The sequence below is a fragment of the Balaenoptera borealis genome (genome assembly GCF_965194805.1).
Source record: "Balaenoptera borealis genome assembly, chromosome: 1".
NCBI classification, from domain to species: domain Eukaryota; kingdom Metazoa; phylum Chordata; class Mammalia; order Artiodactyla; family Balaenopteridae; genus Balaenoptera; species Balaenoptera borealis.
The window spans coordinates 50,824,785-50,840,022 of NC_138860.1; the positions used below are offsets into that span (position 1 = coordinate 50,824,785).

General features: G+C 34.4%; 1 protein-coding gene across 3 annotated transcripts in view; it reads right to left on the reverse strand.

Moving 5' to 3' along the window:
• Positions 1–15,238, reverse strand: part of CEP350 (centrosomal protein 350) — a 137,020-nt gene that overhangs the window by 73,569 nt on the left and 48,213 nt on the right. For all 3 annotated transcript variants that reach the window (XM_082340925.1, XM_082340924.1, XM_082340923.1), the window contains exons 15-21: positions 10,642–10,828; positions 8,031–8,251; positions 7,395–7,558; positions 3,592–3,702; positions 2,988–3,128; positions 1,630–1,766; positions 332–454 (exon numbers count right to left, since the gene is read on the reverse strand). In XM_082340925.1, coding sequence (XP_082197051.1) covers positions 332–454; positions 1,630–1,766; positions 2,988–3,128; positions 3,592–3,702; positions 7,395–7,558; positions 8,031–8,251; positions 10,642–10,828 — 1,084 coding nt within the window. The remainder of the gene's footprint in view (positions 1–331; positions 455–1,629; positions 1,767–2,987; positions 3,129–3,591; positions 3,703–7,394; positions 7,559–8,030; positions 8,252–10,641; positions 10,829–15,238) is intronic.

A 15,238-nucleotide genomic window follows, 5' to 3' on the forward strand; every position in this document is an offset into this window, starting at 1 on the left:
ACTAGCTATGTGACGGTGGGTGAGTTTCTTAACATCTCCATGAGCCTCAGTTTCCTTATCTATAAAAAGAGAATAATATCTGTCTTGGAAGATTGTTGTGAAGATTAAATGCAGGAAGAACGACTTATACAGTACTTGTACAATGTAGACTGTCAAGGAATGGTAGCTATATTATTACATGGAACAACTATTTTGTAAATCAGCTAATTAAATGGGGGAAGCCAGAACAGAAAGGAAGACACTATTTCATTTAAAGAAACAAGATTAAGGAATCAAAAAAAAGCAATGTCTAAGCCATTTATCAGACTTTACTAAATCAAACTCTTTTTACCTTCTATCACGATTCTTGTATCTTGAAGACTCAGAATAACTATCATATGAAGGGGAAAACTTCTGATGCTTGGAGTCAAGGGTCCCTTCTTTACTCTGAGAGAGTGGACCAGATTGACTTTTCCTACAAAGAAAATAAAAACTGATTAAAACATTTAAAATCTCAAACAAGAGAAAGATTTTTAAGTACTGTTTAATATTAACATGAGATAAAATCTTGAATGAATAGAAATTATGAAATAACTGTTACAAAGTATTTGAGAAAGAAAGGCATTTATTTGCTCACAGAAAAGTGTACAACACATTAAAGAATATCTTCTATTTATTACGAGAAATAAACACAAATCACCCCAAGTATCAATGAATGTGAATAGAGACTTAAAATCTATGAATTAGAGACGGTCAAAATGTGATGTAAAAAAATACACATATGGGACTTCCCTGGTGGTGCAGTGGTTAGGAATCCGCCTGCCAGTGCAGGGGACACGGGAAGATCCCATATGCTGCGGAGCAGCTAAGCCCATGCACCACAACTACTGAGCCTGCACTCTAGAGCCCCGAGTCATAACTACTGAGCCCAAGTGCCACAGCTACTGAATCCCGCACTCCTAGAGCCCATGCTCTGCAACAAGAGAAGCCACCGCAATGAGAAGCCTGCGCATCTCAACGAACAGTAGCCCCCACTCGCCGCAACTAGATAAAAGCCAGCATGCAGCAACGAAGACCCAACGCAGCCAAAAATAAATAAATAAAATAGATTTATTAAAAAATATTACACATAAACATGATGACATCACCCAGCCCTGCCTAAAAAACTCTCCAATGACTTTACATTGCTCCTAGAATAAACTCCAAAATCCATAAGATCTGCAAAGTTCTATCATAATCTGATCCCTGCATCATCTCCTACCATTCTCCTCTTTGCCCTTTGCCCCCAGTCACTTTGGTCTTCCTTCATCTTCTCCTCCACCTTTGCATGTATTGACCTGCCTATTCCTTACCTCCTTTACATCACTGACTCCCTTTCATCCACTAGATCTCACCATAAGCTTTACTTCCTCAGGAAAACATTCTCTGACCTCCTTGCTATTTAAACTCCTTTGTTGTATATCTCAAAGACATATGTTCCTTTCTTTCATAATGCTTAATTTGTAAGTGTTCATTCACTTAAAGGATATTTGATTAATGTCTCTCTTCCCCACCAGACTGTATGCCCATGACTGTATTTCCAGTACCCACAACAGTGCCTGGGACATAATAGATACTCATGACATATTTCCTGAATGACTGGATATTAACCTATCTGTTTCAGCTCTTGTCCTTAGTTGTTTCACGAAGTCTGGAGCATACTGCCGCTGGTGGTCATATAGCGTTGCTAGGGGAGCTGCTGAAGCAGTGATGGCATCTGAGATATGAGTTCGAGTCAACTCTGCCATCTAAATATAAACACACACAAGGCAAAGTAGATATAAAAAGGTAACATCACAGAAGAACTGAGAGTGAGCAGAGTGTCTTACAAAGATCACTGGATTGAGAGCAAGCAAATTCTGCCATATTAGGTAAAATATTGTGGGCATGTCATTTAGACTCTTTAAGTTTCAACAACTTCCTTATAAAAATAGAGCTAGACCACATGATTTCTAAGGTTTCACCCAGCTATAACAATCTATGAATTACTAGACAGAAAACCTTCAAGTCCAAAATAAGCCACAGTAAACCAAAAATTAAATCTTCCTTCAAGAATCATTTCAATTAGAACTTCCTATCTAAGTCTTTTCTGACCAACAATGTGAAGTACATCTTCCCTACGCTTAGCCATTATTGCCATGTATTATTCATCTGGTATTTATTCAATCACTGCTTTGACGAATTGAAGTGTTTTTGAAATCTTTGTTAATTGTAATCTAAAATTTTCTTGAGAAAAGAGACTCTATACTTATTTGCACAACCCCATGGTACCCATCATACAGTAGGTTCATGGCTTTTTAATAACAGATTCATTTCACAAACAGTCCTAAATAGTAACTGCTAAAATAAACTGTAACTTTATAGATTATGATATCCTATATAGAGACAGCAGTAAAACTATTTCTGGCTTTATCTTTGGTACAATTTAAAAAAAAAAGACACTAATATCACTCTGGGTAACAATGAAACATCTTCATACAAAACAGATCCATGGCTCCGTGGGACTAAGATTGGGGACTGACTGCAAAGGGCATGAAAGAATATTTCCAATACTCTTAAAAGTTTTATTTCTTGATTATGGTGGTGTTCAGGGGAATAGATAGATACGATAAAGAAATATATATAGATACCTATATCTATCTGTCAAACTCATAAAACTGTACACTTAAAATGGATATATTTTATTGTTTGTAAATTACACATCAATAAAATTGATTTTCTTTTAAAAAGCTTACTCAGGGGCCAAAATATAGAGTTCTTCTGCATCTTTTTTCTGCCCCCTGTATCGTTCACATGGACAACACACTACAATAAATGATGCCTCATTTCAATAGGGTATGGCCCTCATTGAAAGTCACTTATCAAAAGTATGCATTCGCTAGATGTTAGAAACCCATGACTGCTAAGACCAAAGGTAATCAGACTGACTAAAAAGAACTAAAAGGAAAAGGGTTCTCGGTGGCTCTCACCTCACAGATTTGGCGTGCTGCATCTGTGGTCAGGCGAGCAGTCTCTGTTTGCTGAGCAGCTATTTTACAAGTTGCTTCCTGCAGGACTTCAGTTACATCCCGTTGTGATTTAACCACCTGCTGCAATGATTCCGCATGGACCTGTTAATAAAAGAGGGTGAAAAGAGAACTTACTTTATGTCTCAGTCTCATCCCACCCACATTAGTTTTAACTTGTAAATTTGTTTCATGGATCAAATGCCTTGAGGAAAAAAAACAAAACAAAACCTTTGACTACTATCTTGATTTCATGTCTTAAAATTTAGAGTTTAAAATCTGGAATCTTAAAATCACTGCTGAAGTTTAAGTCTTAACTCCACTGTTCACAAGCTGATGTGTCTGTAGACAAGTAACTACTGTGTACCTCAGTTTCCATTTCTCTAAACTGGGGATAGGCCTTGACTACTTAATTTCACAGGGTTGCTACAAGAATCAAATGACATGAAATTAACTCATATGGTATAACGTACTAAAACATTATTATTTACATCTTTCCTTTTTACTCCTATATAACTAAAAGAATACTAAAGTGATTTCAAGGATAGAAATTTGCAAAAGAGGCTACCTGAGCTGCTTTGCTTCGGGTTTCTTCTAATTGTCTCTGACACTCCAGAGCCTCTTGTTCAGCCTTCAATTTCAAAAGGGCCAAGTCTCTTTCATGGCGTTGCTGCTGTGCCTTCAAAATAAAGAAATGATCAACTATTAATTCTAAGATACTGAACTATTTTAATGCAGAAACTTAATTAAATAGAACACTGCTTTCCTAACACAGATCTTTTGAAGCAACTAATCAGAGCCTAAAGGAAAGACAGGAAATAGCATAGACATCAACCATTTATCATTTATCTAAATATTTAGTGACCACCTACTGTGTGTCAAATAATGTAGTAATATAAGAAATTTCCAAGACATGCAGGACTAAGAACTCATATCAAAAAGCTGGTTTAAAAGAAAAGCTATGGTACCTAACTCTTTGGAGGAGATTAAAACATCCTAAATATAAGAATAAAGGTAACGCTTCACACCTCACAATTTTATGATTCCTTTATTTTGACTTTGAAGGAGCAGCTTCATAAAAATGTTGCCCTCCAAAACGTCTCCTTCTTAACAGGACTCTTTCTTACAATTATTCCATACGATGTTATCTATACATTTATATATTTTCATTTCTTCTGGAATAGTGCTAAATAATACAGGTTCTCTAAAGGTGGTAAGGCTGTATATAAAGTCATACAATGCCCTGTCCGTATTTGGAAACCCAGAGGTATAATGTATCCCTAAAATGGTAGATAACATCAGCGGTTTTTCAGATTTCAAGGAAAGGATGACAACTGCAATAGGCCATTTCCTCAATCCAGGGACTTTTTTAATAAAGTTGGTATCAGCCCCTCTCCACTGTCCACCAGTGAGCATTTGGAAATGTCTGGAGAGCTTTTACTGTCACAATGAATGGACAGAACTACTGTTATTTATTGGGCGGAATGTAGGAAGGCTAAACAGTTCCACACAAAAAAACTATCTATAGGTATTTTAAGAGGAACAACTAGAAAATGAAATTGAAAAAAAAAATCATTTATCATCAAAAGACATAAAATATTTAAGAATAATTTTTAAAATGTGTAAGACTGCTACACTGAAAATTACACTGCTGAGAGAAATATTTAAAAACCTAAACAAACAGAAAAAGATACTATGTTCCTGAATTAGAAGATGCAATTTTGTTAAGATGTGAATTCTCCCCATACTGATCTATAGATTCAATGTCATTCAAATCACAATGCCACCAGGCTTTTAAAATTTTTTGTAGAAACTGACAAACTGATTCTAAAAGTTATGCAGAAATGCAAAAACGTAGAATAGCCAAAACTATCTTGAGAAAGAACAAAGTTGGAGTAATTACAGCCTGATTTCAAGACTCACTATGGGGAGGGGGGGAGAGATAAATTGGGAGATTGGGATTGACATATACACACTACTATATGTAAAATAGATAACTAATAAGGACCTACTGTATAGCACAGGGGATTCCACTCAATACTTTGTAATGGCCTAAATGGGAAAAAAAACTAAAAAAGAGTGGATATATGCATATGTATAACTGATTCACTTTGCTGTACACCTGAAACCAACACAATATTGTAAATCAGCTATATTCCAATAAAAAAAATTTTTTTAATTGAAAAAAAAGAAAAAAAATAGTGTGGTACTAATAAAGTTATAGTAAAATAGTATGGTACTAGAAAAACAGTATGGTACTAGACAAATAAGTCAATGGAAAAGAACAGAGTGCAGAAATAGACCAACACATAAATGATTATTTAAATGTTGATAAAGGTACCAAGGTAATTGAAGAAAACGGTGCTAGAACAACCAAACATCCATATGGGAGGAAAGAGTTTAACTTTGACCCCTTCCTCACAACCTGTAATTAACTTGAAATGGTTCACACACTTAAATATAAAAGCCAAAACTATAAAGCTTTGGGGAAAAAATAAAAGAATATCTTTGTTAGAGTATCTTAATATCTTAGGGTAGGCAAAGTTTTCTTAGAATACAAAAAGCACTACCCATAAAAGAAAAAGATTAAAAACTAGATTTCATCAAAATTAAAATATTCTGCTCTTCAAAAGACATAGTTTAAAAAAATGAAAAGGCAAATCAAGGATGAAAAGCAATATTTGAGGGCTTCCCTGGTGGCGCAGTGGTTGAGAGTCTGCCTGCCAATGCAGGGGACGCGGGTTCGAGCCCTGGTCTGGGAGGATCCCACATGCCGCGGAGCGACTAAGCCTGTGAGCCACAACTACTGAGCCTGCGCGTCTGGAGCCTGTGCTCCGCAACAAGAGAGGCCGCGATAGTGAGAGGCCCGTGCACCGCGATGAGGAGTGGCCCCCGCTCGCCGCAACTGGAGAAAGCCCTCACACAGAAACGAAGACCCAACACAGCCAAAAATAAATAAATAAATAAATAACTTAGCATTTAAAAACAAACAAACAAACAAAAGCAATATTTGAGATATATCTGAAAAAGACTTGTTTCTAGAATATATAAAGAACTCCTACAACTCAATACGTAAGACATCCCAATCATGAAATAGGCAAAAGATTTGAACAGATATTCACAAAAGAAGACATAAGTTTGATCAATAAATATACTGAAAGATCAATCTCATCAATCATAAAAGAAATGCAAATTAAAACCACAATGAGATACTACTTCACCCTCACTACAATACACAATGATAGCAAAGATATAATACAACTAGAACTCTCATATATTGCTGTCAGAGTATAAGATGTTACAACTATTTTGGAAAACAGAATGGCAGTTTCTTATAAAGTTAAACATACACTTAACCCAAGCAATTACACTCCTAGGTATTTAGGCAAGAAAAATAAAAATATGTGTTGTATACAGAGCATTGCAAAAAAGTGTTCAGAACAGGAATACTTATGGTAGCCAAAAACTGGAAATAATACAAATGTACATCAACAGGAGAATGGATAAATGAATTGTGATATATTCATCAATGGAATGTTACTCAGCAAAAAAACCAAAAGCAACACCATGGATGCAATAACATGGATTAATCTTAAAAACGTTATGTTGCATAAAATAAGCTAAACACAACAGAGTACAAAGTATACTTCCATTTTATGAAGTTCTAGAACTGGCAAAAATAAACTATGGTGATATGAATCAGAATACTAATTGCCTCTAGGAGGGGAGATTAACTGAAAAGGGGCCTGGGTGAAACTTCTGGGTGATTGAAGTGTTCTATATTTTGATTAGGGTGGTTGTTACATGTTCAAAACTCATCAAATTATACACTTAAATTCTGTGTATTTTATTATATTTAAATATTACCTCAGTTTAAAAATATATATATATATATACATACCAATAGCATTCCCACTGAGGAACACTGGATTTTTGTTAGCTAAGGGAAAGTCCTATTATCCTGGCATTACCAAATACTTAGATCTCAGAAACTTTTCTTTTTAGTACAAATAAAGTATTAAAAAACAAAAACTCAGCCATTTCTGACCTGCCACAAAAAAAGAGAAAATACTGAAAATGTTTGATAAGCTGATTTTCACACTGTCACGAAAAAAAGTAGAGAACGTGGAAAATGAAGTATTTGAAAGAAAATGACTGTAATATATTGTTCTGCTGCCAAATACTGCATGTTTAATTATCTTTTTAGCATATGATAGTTTTTCGCAGGGTTATTTATAGGTACTGTATGACAGACTATTTTTTTCTACTTGGCAAGTTAAAGTTTTTTTTTTAAACTCATCATTAAAACTATTTGAAATAGCAAAGAAAAGAGAAAAAAATGCAGAAAACTAAAGAAAACTCTACAAATACCTTTATGATCTGAGCCAGAGACACACTCTCCTGCTGAGCAAGTGAAATGCCTCTAACTCTTTCTACATCTGATAGTTGGCGCACCGACTCCTCAATGGCACTCAAGTAACTGAGTTCTGCTGCCATACGATGCTGGAGGCCAGCAGGAGAAAAGCGCTTAGAACCTGGAAGGCATATAATTGTCAAATATCAAAGTTCACATGAAATTACATCTCAGATTTCTAAAATTCATTTCTCATTTTAAAGTCCAAAAACAAGTCTGCTTTCCTCTGTAGGAAAGAGAGTGACTTATTAGTACAATGTTTCTTAATAGTTACTTCTTTTGTGTGTGTATGAGCACACATATATGCATGTGTACATAATACATATATACCTATGAACACTTAGGAGTACATATATGGGATACATTTTTCAAGTGTCTTTTGAATAACGCTGGCAAAATGGGAAAAGTCACCACTATTGAATCTCTTGCGCTTTTCAGTATTTATTTTCGGGCACAATTTTTGTTTACTACTTCAAAAAGTAATTGCATTCACTTGAAACAACATTTCTTTATGGTTTAATTGAAAGAAAAGAAATTTTTGGAAAAAAATTAGTATCTTATTTTTTAAATTACAGCTGCATGGATCTACTTGCCTGGTGTTGAAGCCATCTCTGTCGTTGTTCTGCTGGCAGCCAGGTTCGTATCAGCAAAAGTTGCATTAGGCTTAAATCCTGTTATAGTTGGAGTCACTACTATTGAGGATTTAGATCTTTCTAATGAAGTTCCTGGAAGGTCAAACTGCAACAATTTCTGGGAACTTGGAGATAGGGGAGAAGTTGGAGTTTTCTGTGATCTTCCCTTGTCTGATGAGACACTAGAAGTTTTGTTTCATAAAGACATTAGAGAAAGGAAAACTACTTCAAGAACCATCTAAACAATTAATAAGAACAACATGCATAACTTTATTAACATTAGCCTTAAAAAGCTGTGATTCAGGCATTTATTCATTTAACAGAGTCGCTGTGCTGAGTGAATGACTATGACTACTCCTCTTATTGCTAGATTTACAGTGGGGAACAAGCTAGGGACAAACCCTGTCCAAAATAATATGCAAAAGGAGTCTCTTGATTAAATTGGCACTCAACTCTTTCCTCTACAATGTACATTTATCGTGAATCACTTATTGTAGTATCAGGCAAAATCCTCTAGAATACTTGGAGCTTATATAGCAATAAAATTACAACCATACAAAAAGGCAAGGTCAAGTCTATTTTATAAAAAATATCTTAAAATATATCTCTGAAAGAGAATAAAATATCATTTTGTGTTAAAAATTTTAAAATGACAAAAATTACTCGTTATTCCTCTTAACCAAAAAGTCACAGCAAAAATTTTTCATACTAACCATCTCTAAATACTTTATATATGTCCATTTGTTTCTGTCCACTTTTTAACGCTATAGCTCTTTCCTGAACTTTCTAAGAAGTAACCTCTCATAGCAGTTTGATTACAACAACTCAAGGACACCGGGCACATGTCTAGCCCCTCTTTGAGAAATCATGCTCATTAAAGGTATTGTTTCTCATAACAAGAAGCACGCTGCCGTGCACTAACCATTATTTACTGACTAAATTACTCAAATACCCTATAAAGCATGTTAGCAGTTACCATAGTTCAACATGCTAAAGCAAGCTGACTTTTAGCTTTAATAAAACTATGAGACGGTTTTCAAAGGTAAACATTTCTCTTATACCAGCATTTAAATATTTGAATAAAAGTAGTCTTGAGAGGCACTCACTTGTTTCCAGTGACCTTTAATTTTCTACTGACGGTTTAGAGAAATACATTTTTAACAGTCTGACAATTTCATTTATGGAACATAAAAAGAATTATCATTACTTCTGTCTCCTAATAGGTCTCCATGAAAGAATTCCAACACAACATCAAAACAAACTACTCTGTCTGAATCTCACCTTACGGTTTTACAAGACGAATTTATATTTGTTCTGCAGAGACTTCCCCAGATTAGCATTTCCAATGATGTTAGTTAAGTTTTCCAAAAAATAAAAAGGAAACAAAGGGAAAGAGTGTGGAGACAGACAGTGTCTACAGCCATGTAAGTTAAGAAAAAAATAGGTTAAATAATTTTTTAATTATTATTTAATTAATTTAATTAATTAATCTGGACTCCTTTGTATCAAAACCTCAAGTTGTTTTATCCACTGTGAATCTCCACAGGTGGAAAAGTGGGGGTCTAGACTACAGTATGGGGCATTTATCAACTTATTTGGCTATGGATTCCGTTTCAGAAATGTTTAACTTTGTAGATTTTGCCAATTAAATCATCAGAGTATCTCTTAAGGAAAGGTAAAGTTTTCTGAATTCCAAAATCATTGACAAAGAAATTAAAATTCAACTTTAAACATAACAATGATGGTATTAATGATACAGCATTATCTGCAACATGAAAGCATCAAAAATGATTATCTGTATGTGACACTGTACTAGAAAAAGCACATAGTTTTAAAATAAAAAAGAAATATTCATGTCTTCTAAGAGCTTAAGTTTCCAGAAGGACAAAACCAGTGCAGCAGATAAAAAGTCATGGAGACAGAGTAGGAACTGTACATAAAGCAACAGTTATGTGTAAGCAATAGGCTAAGTGCATAATATATTATGATATTAAAAAGAAGGAAAAAAACAGAGTGTACAAGTTCCATAATTAATGGAAGAGTGAGATTTCAAAATCTGCTTGAGTCATCTAATAAGTTGAGCAGAAGAGAAAAGTTCAGAGGTACAAATAAACAATGATACCAAAAGAACACTAAGCGGTTGTGTTTAAAGAGTGGAAGAATACAGTTGATAAGAAAACTGTATAAACAAAGGAAATAAGATAGTCTTTGGTAGCCTAGTGATAACACTTCAAATAAAGTTAAGCTCTTAATGTTGATCTGTGGGGTAACTGTGAGCTCCCAGAGTACCCTAAGGAGAGTAGTTGCTTGGTCAAAGGATTGAGTCAAGAAAACAACTGTGGCAATGGCATTTAGAATAGAAAGGTAGGTTGTGCTAGAGGCAGAGAATTCCTGTGTGAGTGGTTGTAATTGTTTAGGTGAGAGATGACTATATTCTAAAATACAGATAATGACTAGAGCTATGAACAAAACCACAAAAAAACATAAATTTATTAAGTGAATTCTCTGAACATCAATGATATTGTAACTTTAATTAAATATGAATTACAGTATAAAATATGCATTACTTTACCTCAAAGAATGCCCAGAAAGATCCTCCAAAGTGCTATCAGTGTCAAGAGTCTGTTCACAATCTTTAACAGAAAGTTTGCTACTGGTCCCAGATTTCTTTCCTTGATGAGAGCCACGTTCTGAACTAGAGTATACTTTTTCTTCATCAAGAAGTGAGTTCTGAATATTTCCAGTGAGTGAATCTAGCCCTGTAAAGTAAATTTCTTATAAAACTGATTCCCAATATTAGAAGCTACTAAGAGAGAACTGATACCTAGATTTCAATAAAATAACAAAAAGTACAAACCAGAATATCTTAAAATGGACTTTAAAAAAATTTGCTTCCCTCTCCCTCTTTCCTCTCCCTCTTTCCTCTCCCTCTTCCCTCTCCCTCTTTAAAAAAAAAAAAAAAAAAATTTGCTTTTCATATCTAAGATAAAGCAGTTCTTCATTCTTCGCTTCCATTTAAGGAAAGTGAAATTTCTTCTATTAATATCTCCCACTGGCTATTAAAAAATAAATTGTTCTTAGATCAAATGCTTAAAAAAAAAAGACAAACATATTAAACAAGAATAAGTACTACTCTATCCCTATAAAAAAGTAACCAAAAGGAAATTTTTTAAGGATAAAACCCAGAGGTAAGAGAAAAATGGTATCAACTGCCAACTGAACTATATAATCCTTTCAAAAAACTATGGCAAGAACTAAGTAGCCAGATTCATAAAACTGTTCATATTCTCTGACTAAGAATAATCTTACTTACAGGGGTATCTTAAGGAGATTATTGAAACAAACAAAACACAAATTGTGCATGACATTCAATGCATAACTTTATAATTTAAAAAATTTCGGGACTTCCCTGGTGGCGCAGTGGTTAAGAATCCGCCTGCCAATGCAGGGGTCATGGGTTCAAGCTCTGGTCTGGGAAGATCCCACATGCCATGGAGCAACTAAGCCCATGCGCCACAACTACTGAGCCTGTGCTCTAGAGCCCGCGAGCCACAACTACTGAGCCCACGTGCCTAGAGCCCATGCTCCGCAACAAAGACAAGCCACCGCAATGAGAAGCCCGAGCACTGCAACGAAGGGTAGCCCCCGCTCACTACAACTAGAGAAAGCCCGTGCACAGCAATGAAGACCCAACACAGCCAAAAATAAGTTAATTCAAAAAAAATTTCAACCTACATTTCCGACAATAGAATTGTCTATATTACATAGATAATAGTAACTTGAATATTTAAATAGCACTCTGTAATTTAAAATGCACTGCATATATATTACCTTATTGCTCTTAAACACCTTATGAAGTGGGTACCATATAATTAATTTGCTGATGAGGTAACTAGAGATCTATGAGGCTAAATAACTTAAGGATACACAGTCGATAGCAGAAATGGGACATAAACCCAGGCCTCATGACTCTAAGTCTAGGGCATTGTTCACCTTGGTGATATGTTTCAATAGAAGCACAGAAAAATATTTGCTAGGTTAAAAAAAAAAAAGCAGAAAAAAGAATCGTGCACATTTTAATGACAGTTAAAAAAAATTTTTTAATGTAGCTATATGGTTAAAGATCAAAAGAAAATGGAAAAGTAAAGAAAAAAACAATTATGCTGCAAACGCATGTTCACAGCAGCATTAATCACAACAGCCAAAAGACAGAAGTAACTCAAGTGTCCTTCAGCAATGACTGCAATAACAAAACATGGTATATGCATACAATGAAACATTAGTCAGCCTTCAAAAGGAGGGACATTTTGACACATGCTACAACATGGATGAACTTTGACAACATCATGCTAAGTAAAATAAGCCATCCAGTCACAAAAGAACAAATATTGTATGATTATACACCTATATGAGGTCCTAGAGTAGGCAAATTCATAGAGACGCACAAAGTAGAACAGCTGTTACCAGGGGCTAAAGGGAGGAGAAAATGAGAGTTATTATTTAGTGGGTATAGAGTTTCAGTCTGGGATAACGAAACAGTTGTGGAGATGGATAAAATGGTGATAGTTGCACAAAAGTGTGAATGTACTTAATGCTACTGAACTGGACATTTAACAATGGTTAAATTTCCTAGTCAAATTCATAGAGACAGAAAGTAGAACGGTGGCTGCCAGGGGCTGGAGAGGGAGGAATAGGGAGTCACTGTTTAATAGGTACAGAGTTTCAGTACAGGAGGATGAAGACGTTCTGGAGATCTATGGTAGTGAAACTTCGTTGCAAACAGTGTGAATAAATTTAACGCCACTGAATGGTACGCTTAAAAATGGTTAAAATGGCAAATTTTATGTTAGCTATTTTTACCAATAAAAAATAGGTAAATTTTAAAATTATGCCATATTATGCTGTAGTGATAGTAATAAGGTAACAATTTTTCATTAAAATTTGGTTTAAAAAAGGAAAAATGAGAACAGTCTTACCATATGAGAAATATCAAACCCAACTATCAAAGAAATGCAAATCACTTCAATGAGATGCCATTTTTCATTATTAGATTAGCAAATATTTTTAAAGTAATGAAACCTTGAGTGTCATTCAGTACACACAGGAAATAATACTCATACACCATTTTCATGGGAGTGCAAACTCATATATCCTTTCTTGAGGACAACTCAAAAAATATATAAAAATCATTTTCCAGCCAAGCCCTTGACTCAGAAATTCCACCTGACTCATAGTAATTCATCCTAGGAAGCTATGTAAAGATATATACAATGAATTAAATATGCTGACTGCATTATCATAATGGGGAGAAAAACACACAAATAATCTAGACGATTATTAATCAATGAGAAAGGATTCTATAATCTAAAATCTATTCATGATCCCTAGGCTAGAAGCAAGCTGTTAATACTGTTTATCTCTAATTTTTCCATAATAAAGACGCACTCTTATAATAAAAACACTTCATTCATTTAATATATTTTTTTGAAAATAAATACACAATTGAAAAATTGTTCTTGATTTCAAAAAACTAGAAATTGTAGACAATACAATGGTCTAAGCAAGAAAGATCTAAACTCCAAACAAGGGACCTATATGCAAAGAAAACGTTTGCCTGCAGTTTAAAAGACTGCCAAAGGAAAGTATATTTATATGTTTTAAAGTTAAATTAAGATAAATAATTTTTTCTTATGATTACCACTTTAATCTACCAACTATTTTCAACTACATTGGGAAGGAGCTGAGTGAGCATGCAGACAATCTTTTTCACCACCAGATGGAGCATATACAACAAAATTTACACATCTTAGAACTTTGGGATAAAGTACTAAGTTTAAGTTGATGCTGTGGAAAGTAAAATATATGGGTTTTTTTTAAGGCATTGTGAGCGGGATCAGGGAAACTGAAAGCCAAAAACAGCACCTGTATTTCATCTAACCAAGTTTTTAGATTATAATTTTTAAAACCTATACTGAATCATATTGTTTATACTCATATATTTAATATATCATGATATCTTAACTTGTACAAGGTATTGCAGTAGAAGGTACACTTGATTTAGGAGTTAGAAGCCAGAATCTAGGCTTCGCCAGTAACTAGTTAGTAACCTTAGGTGAGACACTAACATAACAAATAACAACTGCAAAATAAAAGAACTGAGCAAGATCGGCATTTCCCAAAATGTATTCTGCTGAATTCTAATGTAACATGCTGATTGAAGAACTGATTCTGTGGTCAAATAAATTTGAAAAATACTTCATACTATAGCCTCATCCTCATCCTAAAATAAATAATCCATATTAGCACATTAAAAGTGTTGATGAACACCAAAAGCACAAGCACCAAAAGCAAAAATAAATATGTGAGACTACATCAAACTAAAAAACTTCCAAATTTTGTCTTCATCAACAAAATAAAAAGACAACCTATGGTAAAATACTTACAAATCATATACCTGATAAGGGCTTAATATCCAAAATACATAAAGAATTCACACAACTCAACAGCAAACAATCCAGTTAAAACATGGGCAAAGGAACTGAATAGACAGTTTTCTAAAGGGAAACAGTACGGAGGTTCCTCAAAAAACTAAAGTAGACCTACCATATGATCCAGCAATTCCACTTCTGGGATTTTATCCAAAGAAGATGAAAACACTAATTTGAAAATATATATGCACTCTGATGTTCATTGCAGCATTATTCACAACAGCCAAAATATGGAAACAACCATCCATCAATGGATGAAGGGATAAAGAGGTGGTATATATACAATGGAATATTATTCGACCATGAGAAAGAAGGACATCCTGCCATTTGTGACAACATGGATGGACCTTGAGGGCACTGTGCTAAGTGAAATAAGTCAGACAGAGGAAGACAAATACTGTATAATATCACTTATATGTGGAATCTAAAAAATCCAAACTCGTAAAAGGACAGAGTAGAAAAGTAGTTGTCAGGGGTAGAGGAAATAGGGAGATATTGGTAAAAGGTTACCAACTTTCAGCTATAAGATAAATAAGGTCCAAGGATCTAATGTATAACATGGTGACTGTAGTTGATAACACCGTATCGTATAACTGAAATTTGCCAAGAGAGTAGAACTTAAATGTTCTCACCAATATATATATATAGTGACGGATGTGTTAGTTAACGGACTAGATGGAA